We start from the raw sequence: 12718 nt of genomic DNA on the forward strand, positions 1-12718 counted from the left end.
CATACACGAGAGGTTCAAAAACAGGAAGGTCTATGCCATCTAGAGCATGGGAATGGGTTAGGGTCAGGGTCAGGGTCAGGGTCAGGGTCAGGGTTAGGGGTGAGGGTCAGGGTGTGGGTGAGGGTTAGGGTTAGGGGCCTTGGCTTCAAGAGAAGGGCAGTAAGTGTAGATATGTTTGCCCTGGCATACAGAGGGGTCACTCAGATAACATTCATCCTCGGTAAATGCTCTCATTCTGTGAAAAACCTTCAACTTGGGTTCTTTTAGGCAGTTACCAGAGAGGCAAGATTTTTGGGGTTTACCATCTGAGATGAGCGGCTGCGGTCCGGATGCTGAAGGGTGCTCTGACTCCTCCCTTCCCTGGCAGTTTCGATTTCTCCAAAGTTTCTATTTCCTAGCTTTCAAAAGTTGTAAACTGGCTGGGTACCAGGAGGGTGGATGAGGGACAGAGTGTCAGGTTACACGAGGGCAGGGCTTGACGCTGAGGAGGTAGGGGGAGCTTCCTGTCCTGGCACTCAAGTCAGGCCGGGTCAGCTGCTATCCCACTTCCCTATTGAGGGGTGTGGGGGGGGGGGGCGGGGCCCTGGAGACTTTCCCTCAGCCCTGGGCTCTCCCCACCGTCTACCTGCTTTGTTGGGTCTCAGCTTTTTAACAACCAGTGTTGTGCCTGGACCCGCCCTGGTGGTTCCTAGGATTGCAAGAAACCCTCCAGCTACGACTCTCAGGAAACTCTGAAAAACTTTAAAAATATTAGGCCTGGAAATCACACAGCACAGGTGTGGCCACAAAACAAGTTCGGGGTGTGGGTTGGAGGGAGGGCGATGTAGAGGGGGAAGGGAAGAGGGAGAAGGAGAGAGCGCATGTGAGCTGCCAAAACTGAACCCCAGGAAGTTAAAGCACAGGAAAAGAAAAGACAAGCGGCCCAAATAGTCCATTATCAGAACCAGTCAAGATGTGTCGCAGCTGGCCATGCACATCATGTGGTTTGTGTGCTCTCAGTGTGTTCACTGGAGACAGCCATCTTCGAAATGGGCACCTCTGCAATAAATGATTGAGTCAGGCACTTGCATTATTACATAGAAGGGAGGAAGGAAGGAAGGAAGGGAGGAAGGAAGGAAGGCAGGCAGGAAGGGAGGAAGGAAGGCAGGCAGGAAGGCAGGAAGGCAGGAAGGCAAGCAGGAAGGCAGGAAGGCAGGCAGGCAGGAAGGAAAGGAGGAGGGAAGGAAGGAAGGAAGGAAGGAAGGAAGGAAGGAAGGAAGGCAGAAACGAAGGAAGGAAGGTAGGAGGGAAGGAATGGAGGAAGGAAGGAAGGAAGGGAGGAAGGAAGGCAGGAAGGGAGGAAAGAAGGAAGGAAAGAAGGCAGGCAGGCAGGCAGGCAAGAAGGGAGTAAGGAAGGAAGGAAGAAAGGCAGGCAAGAAAGAAGGCAGGAAGGAAGGAAGGAAGGAAGGAAAGAAGGAGGAATGGAGGAAAGAAGGCAGGAAGGGAGGAAGGAAGGGAGGAAGGGAGGAAGGAAGAAAGGCAGGAAAGAAGGAAGGAAGGCAGGAAGGTAGGAAGGTAGGAAGGAAGGCAGGAAGAAAGGAAGGAAGGAAGGCAGGAAGGAAGGAGGGAAAGCATGAAGGAAGGTAGGAAGGAAGGCAGGCAGGAAGGGAGGAAGGAAGGATGGAAGGAAAGCAGGAAAGAAAGAAGGAAGACAGGCAGGGAGGGAGGAAGGAAGGAAGGAAGGCAGGAAAGGAGGAAGGAAAGAAGGCAGGCAGGAAGGCAGAAAGACAGGGAGGAAGGAAGGATAAGGAAGGAAGGAAGGAAGGAAGGAAGGAAGGAAGGAAGGAAGGAAAGGAGGAAGGAAGGAAGGATGGAACAAAGGCAGGAAAGAAGGAAGGAAAAAAGGCAGGAAGGCAGAAAGGGAGGAAGAAAGGAAGGCAGGAAGGAAGAGAGGAAGGAAGGCAGGAAGGGAGGAAGGAAAAAAACCCATCAGGGCTTACCTTCATTCCCCCACACCAGACCTAAGCCTTCTGGAAGGTGCCGGAGTCCAGCCCCAGCAGGTCCAGGGGTTCCCGAAGGATGAACGGCATCGGCGAAAATAACAAATGGACACGACAGCAGTGTGTCCGACTGGCCGCTTTACTGTGGCAAACCTGGCGTTATATTTGTTAGCAATTTCCTTGTAGCGTGCGTCACCTACGCTTCTCGGCTTTACCTAATTCTAAAAACGTTCCTTTGTGTAATCGCCCATCAAGGAACCTCAGGGTTATTTTCTTGTAACGTTCCCTCCTGGCCTTTGCTTATCGATTAATTTCTTCATATTATTTTCATTATGTATCTACGTTTATTTATAGTCTATAAAGCCTTTGCTTTGCTATTTTCATGAAAGGTCATCTAGCTCTCAACACCTCGAGTGGAACGTTTACAGGGACATGACTTCTTAATTGTTCCTTTGAACTGTTTGCGGTAGAAGGAACAAAAGTATTCGCTTTGGTCTGGGGTGCCTGGAGGGAGCCAAGAGGGCTGGGAACCCACGCCTTGTGCGCTCCCAGAGAGACAATGTATACCTGGGAACTAATGAACCATTCTGTACCTCAACCCACCAGGTCCAGTTACCATCTGGAATGCCTCCTGGGGGCCAAGTGGGCCTAGGGGTTGGAGTAACTCGTACCCATACAGACATTGCTTTGTTGCCGGAGTGGGGCTTTCGAACCCGTGTGCCCCCCTCCCTGGCTGGGAAACATATGGGGCTATCCTTCCTTTAGGTAGGGGACGGGCAGGCGGGGGTGGCACCGGCTGGGTATAAGGTTTCTTTTTTGTCCTGGGGGTCATCCCCAGAAAATATCCCCGAGTTTGCCCCCATGGGTTTCTTTTGAATCATCAGTGCCAATTGGACCACGAGGATGGCCACGATGAGTAAGAGGAGGGATACCAGTAGCTTCCCATTCGCAGGGTCGCTGTGCATTGCCCTTCCGCCGGCCGCCCGGGCTGTGCCACCAGGAAGGCTGGATGGATCGGCTCCCGGCATGGAAGGCCTCACTGTCCACATGCGTGGCTCCTCCACCAAGGGACCCAGGGGTTCGTGGCCGGGAGCTTCTGGGAGCACATCTGTCCTCCCTACCCTCATCCCCCGTCACTACTGAACAGGGCATCTCAGGAGTCCTGCCAGTCTGTCTCCCTCCTGGGATCAGTCCACGCAAAGCCGGAAGAGAATATTCCCTCCCAAGTGCTCTTTGGAAAAACTTGGGATGCCTCCCACCTGCGCGGCCCCGCCCATCTCCCTCTACCCCACCGGCTGGCCAGCCGACACCACCCCCACCTCCCACTGCCCACCCCTACCCAAGCACCGCCTACCTCCAGGAGACCCAGGACGCCTTGGCCAGGTCAGTGCCAGAGCTGGAGGGGGGCTCTGAGGACCAGGGCTGTGCAGCGCTGAGCCCCTGCAAGCCCACAGTCAGTACCCAGGACCTTACTGTGTGATGCCTCGGCCCTCACCTGTGATTTGCAAAAGCTGGACATCAAGAGTGTTTGTTGGCTACAAGAGAGGGTCACCTGTCTAGCAGGACCGTAGACCCAGGTCACTGCAGCTCAGATGGGGTTATGCCCAATATGACTGTCCTTTTGGAGAGCTGCCTGATCTGGGAATGTGAGACCCACGCAGCCCATCCGGCTGGGGAATGGGGGCCTGGGGCACGTGGCCGGCCCTTCCCCTGACCCTGGCTGGCCCCTGGGCCATCTGGAGCAAGCCCTTCCGGGACCCAGAGGGCCGGATCCACCAGCGTCCCCTCTCCACCCCCCACCTGCCTGGGGCCGTCCCACTGCCACTCACACCCCTGGGACCCCTGCGTGCTTCACGGCCCACCCAGGGCACCCCAACCAGAGTCCCGCCCAGGGACAGGGTGTGGACACCAGGGTGTGTCCAGGGGTGTGTCCACCCACAGGTGGACACCAGGGGTGTGGACCTTGTGCGGGGACTGAACCGGGAACCCAGCGTGAAGAGCTGCAGATGTCAACGGGAGGGGAGCCGCAGGGACTGACCTGGCCCCGCTGCGGGGACCCAGGCGAGCCTGGCTGTCCCAGCGGGCGAAGCGCACGGAGACGAGGGGCTCCCTCCCTGACACCCGCCTGTGGCCACCGGGACTCACCACCAGCCTCTCCGGGGTGGCTGTGCAGGGCCTGGGGGCTTGGCCACCATGGTGCGACCCCACCCCGTCCCTCTGGGGCCTGGGACAGGAATGCCTGCCCGGGGCAAGCTCTTCCTGCAGGGCTGAGGATGGCCTCCGGGTCCCCAGGTGCAGCCTGGGCTCTGGCAAAAGCTCACACCAAGGCCTGAGGCCCCAGCGGCTGGGAGACCCTTCCTGGGGCACCGGGCAGTCGCTCCCCCTGCAGGGCCGGTTCCGTTTGGGTCGAGGGAGTGAGTCCTTCCCCTCAGGCTTCCTGTCCATCGGGGCCTCCTCGCCAGGTCTGATGATCGGCTTCTGCAGTCAGCCCACGGTGGAGAGCTCTGTCCCCACTCCCAGCCCCAGAGGAGCAAAGACAGAGCTGGGGGGCTTGCCGAGCGCAGCGAAGTCTAGAACTCCCAGGAGGGGCTGGGAGCCCGCGGCTCCGTCCGCTGCGCCCACAGGTGCCAAACCCCACGGCCATCGCAGAGGGCCCGAGCCGCCCGTTCACGTTCTCTCCAGCACCACCCTGCCACACACCTGGGGAGGGACCCTCACCCTCAGGCCCAAGGGTGCTCTGCACACGGGACCTCCTCGCGCCAGGGTCCCCTATCCTAGGACCCCGGTGCAGCTGTTGTTCCCGGCAGGAGGCCAGAAACCAGCACCAGCTGAGGACATGCCCTGCCCCAGCCAGAGCTGCACAGCTGGGCAAGGGGGGCGGTGGGCTCGGTCTCAGGGGCAGGCTGGCGACTCCCGGCAGGGCCCCCCACCCAGGGGACATCACCGCACCGTCACACACAAGGGTACTTTATTGCGTTCAGTTGTGGTCAGGGAAGTCTGCTTAAGCACAGGGTACAGGGGTGGGTGCTGAGGGACGGGCCCAACACAACAGCCCAGGAAGCATGGGAAGCACAGCCACAATGGATGCTGGAGGACTGGTGTCTCCCGCCATGAGCAGCTAGCGGTAGCCTCTCTGTTGCCTCAGAGTATGAAATATGTTTATTGAGAACACCAGTGCGCCAGTGAAGAAAAGAATGATGAATATAAGGGTCAGAATGATGCCCAGGACCAGGGCCCAGATGTTCAGGCACTTGGCGGTGGCGGCATAGGTCCGGGCCCCGATCAGGTCACCCACCATCTTCCGGTCCCTAGACTGGGGAGAGGAGATGGAGAGTGGGATCAGGAGCGGGTTCTGGCGACAGCCAGGCTGGTCCCCGTCCACAGCAGCCTCCACATGCCCTTCGCCCCGGTCGGGGACCCACCCCCCTTTCCCAGAGCCTGAGCAGGACAGTGGCCCTTGGGTCCCGTCCCTCCTGGGGCCTCTAGCTCCTTCTTCAGACTCTCGGCCTCTCCTGGAGACCCCAGGGCGCCCCCTCCCTCTGCATAGGTCCAGTCACTGGTCTCACACCCCATCAGGGCCGAACAGCCTTCGACTACCTCGTGTCCATTCTGGACCAGACTTGAGTTCGGAGTCCAAAGTGTGGAGGATGTAATTTGCCTAATTATTCTGGGAAGGAGACCTTCTTGGGGAGGGTGGGGACATAGGGTGACCCTGCCATTCCCATGCCCTCCCATGCGGCCTCACCCTGTTCTCTCCCTGGGAATAGTCACACACACGCTCACACACACAGGGGCTCCCCGCACACCAGGTACCCTCGGGGCAGACGGACCTCCGCAAGCTCACCTGCACTTTCTGGGAGAACCCCCCCCAACACACACACCCACCTTCACGGAGTAGGAAAAGGCCACGAAGCCCAGGCAGCACCAGTTCATGTAGACTGTGTTGAACAGGGACCAGACGATGTGGTCGGGCACGGACGTCTCAGTCTGGATGTTGATCACGGTGGTGGCCATGGGAGCTGGGCCTTGGGATGCCCCCATTACAGGAAGATCGTGCTCCTCCTTGATCATGTTTAAGTTGGGGAAATGCCTTGTGGGCACCAGGGAAGAGGGGCAGGAAGTGCTATTGGGATGCCAGAGCCTTGACCTTTTGTAGGGTGAGGCCCGGATGTGGGTGGTCCCTGCCAGAGCTCAGCCCCATATCAGGGTCCCTCTCCCCTGTCTCAACTCAGTACTTCTGCTTTCTCAGAAGTTTCTTTTTCCTGGTGTTTTGTAACTGGGTGACTTGGTCGGGCACTAGGGACATGGACGGAGCACTGGGTGTCAGGTTACACCAGGGCGGGGCAGGAGGAGGGGCTGTGGTCTCAGGGGGGCTTCCTGTCCCAGGCTCTCAGGTCGGGTCCTGTCTCTGCTCCCCTGCCACATCCTCTGTCGGGTGTGTGGGCCCTGAGGACTTTTCCTCGGATGTGAGTCTCCCCCCGACTCCCCCCACCCCAGCCCCAAGCCTGCTGCAGGCTGCCATATGGACTCCGCACTCCAGCCCCCAGAGAGAGCCCCCGAAGCCCACACCTCAGCAGCCTCCAGCATCTCCCAAGAGTCCCGGAAACCAGGAGCCAGCTGTGGTGGGAGAAAGGAGGATCCGGGCCACTTGGCAGCTGCTGGGAGCACAGGGCCAGCATTCCTGAGCGCCCCACCCTTCCTCCCTCCCTCCTGCCCCATCATGTCACCTAAGGCCCAGGATCTTAAGGGGAAGATGTAAGGGTTAAATTGCAGTGCAGGGCGAACGTGTAGCTTGAGAGATAACAGCTTTGTGTTGACACTGAAGGTTAAGAGATAACAGCCTTGCTTTACTCTTGTAAATTAGGCTTCACCAATTAAGGAAACAAAAGTTCAAAGAAAAGAGCTTCAGAAGCAGGGTCAAGGAGATCCACTGGTTGCAACTTAAAGGCAGAAAGTCTAAAATAATCACCTCATCCGGGAACTGTTTCTAACTCATCTGGGAACTATTTCTTTGATCTGTTCCCAGGTGATGATCAAACGATGTGATCGGCTATAAAAACTCTGTACCCCGGCTGTTGGGGGCCACACTCTGATCAAAAGTGTTGGTCGCGATCGGTCGACCTTGCCTCTCATTGCAATAAACTTTGTTGTGACTGTCACTGGTGCCCATAGCATTCTGTTTCAGGAGTCGTGTGGATGCAACAAAGGGTGGAGAGAAAACACACAGAGAGCCGACTCCTCAAGGGGCTTGCCCCACTGCTGGTCCTTCCTGAACTTACACACTTTCCTCTTACGCCTCAATCCACCCCCACGGAAAGATGGGGTCATCAGAGAAAGAGAAATGTCTTACCTGAGGTAAAGCAATTCCTGTAACTTGGCTGCTTGATGGCCACACTGTCCCCCGCCCTCCCCACCCCCAGCCCACCTCTGCACACCAAGAACAGGGCGGATGTCCTGGCCTTGATGGCCACACTGTCCCCCCCCCGCCCCCCTGCCTCCAATCCTGGCTCAATGCCACTGAGCCACCAGTGCCCCTGCTCTGCTCTCTGTGGCCTCAGTCCAGGCCCATCCCCTGTTTCCTCTGGAGCTTCCAAGGCCATCAGTGCCTCCTCCCTGTCCTGTCGTGTGACCACACTTGGCGGCCCTGTTGTCCTCACTGCCCTACTGGTGGTCCCCGACCCAGGTTGGCTCCCACCCCTCTGCCGGCTTCGAGTCTGGCCTCACTGTGGCCACAGAGTGAGTTCCAGTGCAGAGCTGCAGTATCTATAAAACACACTTCCTTTTGAAGCCTTGGTGAGAAAAAAACTATTTATGAGATATCATGTATTTCATTGATAGCATTTTATATTGGTCATATGTTGAGATATTTTAGGTTTATTGCTTCAAATAAAATAGATCATTAAAATAACTCTTACGCAGGGGCACCTGGATGGCTCAGTCGGTTAAGCGTCCGACTTGGGCACAGGTCATGATCTCCTGGATCATGAGTTCGAGCCCCGTGTCGGGCTCTGTGCTGAGAGCTCAGAGCCTGGAGCCTGCTTCGGATTCTGTGTCTCCCTCTCTCTCTGCCCCTCCCCTGCTCGCACTCGCTCTCTCTCTCTTTCTCTCTCAAAAATAAATAAACATTAGGGGCACCTGGGTGGCTCAGTTGGTTAAGCATCCGACTTCGGCTCAGGTCACGATCTCACGGTTTGTGGGTTCGAGCCCCGCGTCGGGCTCTGTGCTGACAGCTCAGAGCCTGGAGCCTGCTTCGGATTCTGTGTCTCCCTCTTTCCCTGTCCCTCCCCCACTCACACTCTGTCTCTCTCTCAAAAATAAATACACATTGGAAAAAAACTCACTCATTTCCTTTTGCTTTTTTATCTATTTTTATTTTTTTTAATGTTTTATTTATTTTTGAGAGAGAGAGAGAGAGAGAGAGAGAGAAACGGGGTGTTACGGAACCAGGCTGGAACACTGGCGGAAAAACCAAGCGGCACTCAGAGATATCTGGGTGGATCGGAGATTTATTTAACACTGGAGGGCTCAGAGGAGACCATTTCTCCAAAGATCTGAACCCCAAATGCAGGTGGGCAGGGTAATTTATAGCGTCATCTTCCACATTCGTGGCGGCTTTCACACGCGCGGCAAACAGGGCAGGAAGAACCCGGAAGAGGAGTCTCAAGCTGGGAACTGGAGCTTGTTTTAGTCCCTTCAGCTCTCTTATGGTGCAGAACTTTACTTATTTTCCCAACATTCCCCACTTTGATGCCTTTTTCAAAATCTTGTATTAGGCATCACTTTTTAGCTCTAGGGGTTGATACCCTCGGAGGGCTAAGATGCGTGCTGCACTTTGGCGAGCAAGAGTGTCTTCAATAAAACATACCAGGGTGTTTAGTATACGGGGGCCAATGGTCACAAGCAAAATTATGGAAAGGAGGGGCCCCGCCAGGGCAGGGAGCCGGGATGCCCAGTCTGTGAGATCCCATCCTCTCCATTGAATGATATTTTCCTGTTGTCTACATTGAATTCTTTCCTTGAGTTCCTTAACGCTTAGTCCTGACTATCCCTGACTGGTTTACAAAGTAACAGCATTCTTTTCCAAGGAAGATGCAGGCGCCCCCCTTTCTCAACAGTGAGGAGGTCAAGTGCCCATCTGTTCTAGAGGGCAACTCCCGCCAGGGGGAACTTATTTGGCTTTGTAAGGACACTAGGGAGTTGGAGTCCCACAGAAGAGCCTTTGTCTATGTTAATGCCTATCCCCATGGCTATTCCTGCCCCAGGCGGATGGTAGTAACACAGCTCATTTAGCCTAGGCCTTAAGGCTGAAGATTATTCTAAACACCAACTTTTATCCTGAGAATTATGAGTCTCTTCCCCCCACCCCCCAAGCTTGACGCACATACATCATTGTAAACCTCATTGAAAACACTTCCCCAAAATGGCATTGGCAACCTCCTTCCTGGCAGGCAAACCAGCAGACCGAAAGAGGTTACAACAGTATGAGCTTTTAAGTCCCTGATTTCTTCCATTCAATGTGCCCCACACTTACAAATGGGGCCCAGATTAGAGGAAATCAATACCAACAAAACATCCTATCCATGAGAGGAAAGTGAGTGCGAACAGGAACATCTCTCTATTTCCCCAGCTTTCTGGGGCAGCCTCTGCCAACCTGATGGCAAGGAGTAACAGTCTACTTATCTTGACAGGCCGGTGATTCCTCAAGCTTCTGCCATGCGTAGACCAGCCAGCTTCCGGGGTGTGGCTGGAGCAGGGCTGGAGATCGGACCTGGGCCAGTCTTCCCAAGTGTGGGGCTCCTCAGGCCTGGCCCTCTGGACTCTGGAGTGGCGGACCCCTGGAGGCCCAGTCCACAGTCTTTGACTCGACGAGTCCCCTGGTGAGAGGGGGTGTAGACATGCAGAGAGCCCCTCAGCACAAAGTGCAGGCTTACATCCTGGTCACTTTGGCCGGTGATGATGGTGCCAGCTTTGGCACGATGGGGCAAGACCGGGCCGTCCAGGAGGGAGCGGTCACCGGTCCTCTCCAGGTCCAGGGAGTGGGGCCCCAACGCGGTCAGGTGGCTGGCCAAGAGTCCCCCTTGGCTCCTCGATAGCTGAGGTGTTGACCACCCGCTTGGAGCCACACCCGGGGCTGGTGCGGTCCGGGAGGCGGGGCTGGGGAAGCGGCAAGGGGCTGGATCTCGCGGCTGAAGGACCCGCCGCAGCCTCCCCATGATGATCCGTACCACCCCAAGCTCTCGGGGTACTTGGGGAACACGGCAGACAAGGCCTCCACTGGCAGCTGCAGCACCATGGAGTCTCAGGCCATCCGGGCAGACACAGCGCCCCTGGGCGTGCTGGTGGCCGGTGATGACGTCCAGGAGGCTCAGGAGGCTGTTGGCGCTGTCCCCGAGGACCACTTCCTTCCCGTCAGGCCCTGGCAGACCCAGCCCCATCAGCCCATCCCGCACCCCATAGATCCTGGCATCCGGCTGGCCTGGCCGGAAGACGTAGTCACCCTGGCCGAGCCACTGGAAGACCATGTGTCGGCAGAGCTCCAGGAAGAGCAGCTTCTCGACGCGGCCCAGCACCCGGACACCCCAGAGCATGTAGAGCATCTCGGAGGACAGGTGGGAGTTATTCGGGTCACCCTCATCAAGTCAGCTTCAAGCACCGCGAGCGGGTGCTCCTTCTGTGGCAGCGATGGCGCCTCCTTCTGGATGCCGGGATCCAGGATACCTGGGGCCAGCCGGGGCTGGGGATTCCTGACCTCATTCGCAGTCTGCATTCCAGCAGGAGGATGAATACGGCTGTGACCATTACCTCGACTCCATCCCCAATCATCATGTCCAGCACCTCCTTATTAGCTGCTTTCTTAGCGGCTCTGTCGGCTAGACGGTTTCCTCGTGCTGTAATATTGTCTCCATTCTGGTGTCCTTTGCAGTGTAGAACTGTTAACTTCGGAAGCCACACAGCCTCGAGGAGCTTTCTTCCCTGCCTCGGCAAAGGCCCTTTTCTTCGTAGATTGCCTTCTCTTTGTGTGTCTACGGTAGAAAAGGCGTACTGGGACTCGGCTGAGTCACTTGTCCTTGAGAATGGTGAGGGCTCGGATCAAGGCGTGTCCCTGCGTACCCTGCCTTTTGAACGCCCTCTGTGATGAAATTTCTACCATCACTGAACAAGGTGAGTGAGGTCTGGGTTCTGTCCAGCCTGGTCACGCAGATCTGGGCAGCTTGCAAATATTTTATTGGTCACCTCAGAACAGCCGTGAACTGGTTTCCATTCCTCACAAGGTAGGAAAGTTGCAGGGTTCAGCATCTTAAACAGTTAAGAGTGACCAGTGGATTCTCACAGAGGAGCCCCTGGTATTGTGCTACCGAGAGTTGGAGAAGCATGAGAGTTTCTTCTCATGCACAAAGAGATGCCACACTGAAACAGTGTGTGGCCAGCCAAAACCTGCTGGCAAGGGGCCCTCAAGGATGCCCAGTGGTACATCGACCTTATCACCTGGAATCTGAAAGCAGTAATCCCCCCACCAACCTACCACACAACTGTCTATCGACTCTCCTCCCCCCCAGGACAAGCCCAGTTCTGGCTCTGCAGACATTGGCAACGAGAGGTGAGAGTCCCTGGGCCTCTGCGGCCTTCCTTTTTCACTCAGGGCTGAGAGCTGCCACCTCTCCCAGGCTGAGACACAGCAAAGTTCTCTTAAATGAACACCAGAGCATAAATCCACTCCACCATCAAGAGTCACCTTAGGGCACAGTCTCAGCCTCCTCCTTGGGGCTTCTGAAACACACATCTTTCTGACCCAAGCAGGTACTGAGATATGACTTCACAGAATGAATCAAACCCTCAGCCCTCCATCACACTGTGTGCCTATGGGCAGAGAGGCATCCACACCCCTAGCTGTATCTGGAGATGTAGGAAAATGCAGGAGTAAGGGGCAGGGGACAGAGACAGAAGTGGCTGTACCACCTTTTCTCAAAGTCACTTTAAAAGGCTTCTCTATATTCGGCAGACCCAGGGCTGATGCTTGCCCTGAGGCAGCCTTTATCTCTAGAAAGGCGGCTTTGGCTTCTGTCCAGAGGGTTCTCCATCTGGTCCTACCAAGAGATTATAGAGGGGTCTTGCTATTGCTGAGAATCTGGGAATCCAGATTTGGCAGAATCCCGCAGCCCCCAGGAATTCTCAAAGCCCCCTCTTAGTTTGGGGCTAGGGTAGGGAGGTGATGACCTTCTTTTTTGTCTAGCCCTAGTGTTCTTTTTCCATGAGACCCAATACCCTGAGTCTGGCAGTAGTTGGAGAGGGCTCTTGTGCCCTCTGTGCAATTCTCTCGGGTATTGCTGGCAAAGAGGAGGTCCCCCACATGTTGGAGAAGGGTGCAGCATGTGGCCTCCCTTGGAAAGCCAGCGAGGTCTCCGGCCAGTGCCTCCCCAAAGAGGGCAGGAGAGTTTTAAACCCCCGTGGGAGGTGTGTCCAAGTCAGTTGCATCTGACGCCCTGTGTCTGGTGTGGTCTAGCTGCAGAGGGTGTACGGGTTTGGGACCACCGAGTGCAAGACTTGAACTGGTCGGTACCCTCCTCCTGGCTTCCTGACTGGCAAGAGCAGGGTGTTCAGGATGATTGGCATTCAACCAGAATGCCTGATTTCTTCCATGCCTGCCCTTGCCTCTTGTTGGGGGGCATTGCCACTGTCTCTGCAGTTGAGCCCCTGGGATTTACTCTACAATGATGGGCCCGGTTGTGGGCAAGTGGCGG

At 56.1% G+C, this 12718-nt stretch overlaps 1 protein-coding gene across 1 annotated transcript; it reads right to left on the bottom strand.

Annotated features, from left to right (window-relative positions):
* Positions 1-4930: 4930 nt before the first annotated feature.
* Positions 4931-6208, bottom strand: LOC109259822 (interferon-induced transmembrane protein 1-like). The gene is made up of 2 exons (XM_053899256.1): positions 5865-6208; positions 4931-5292 (listed from the first exon to the last, which is right to left on the bottom strand). Exons 1-2 carry the CDS (start codon positions 6048-6050, stop codon positions 5098-5100), a joined length of 381 nt encoding a protein of 126 aa, XP_053755231.1. The 5' UTR covers positions 6051-6208; the 3' UTR covers positions 4931-5097.
* Positions 6209-12718: the final 6510 nt, after the last annotated feature.

This window comes from Panthera pardus, unplaced genomic scaffold (assembly GCF_024362965.1).
Source record: "Panthera pardus isolate Hobbes unplaced genomic scaffold, ASM2436296v1 HiC_scaffold_12, whole genome shotgun sequence".
Classification (NCBI taxonomy): Eukaryota; Metazoa; Chordata; class Mammalia; order Carnivora; family Felidae; genus Panthera; species Panthera pardus.

Coding starts and splice junctions, on each gene's coding strand:
- LOC109259822 (XM_053899256.1), bottom strand. CDS start 6,050: ATGATCAAGGAGGAGCACGATCTTCCTGTAATGGGGGCATCCCAAGGC. Junction 5,293..5,864: donor CCTTTTCCTACTCCGTGAAG/GTGGGTGTGTGT, acceptor TCCTCTCCCCAG/TCTAGGGACCGGAAGATGGT.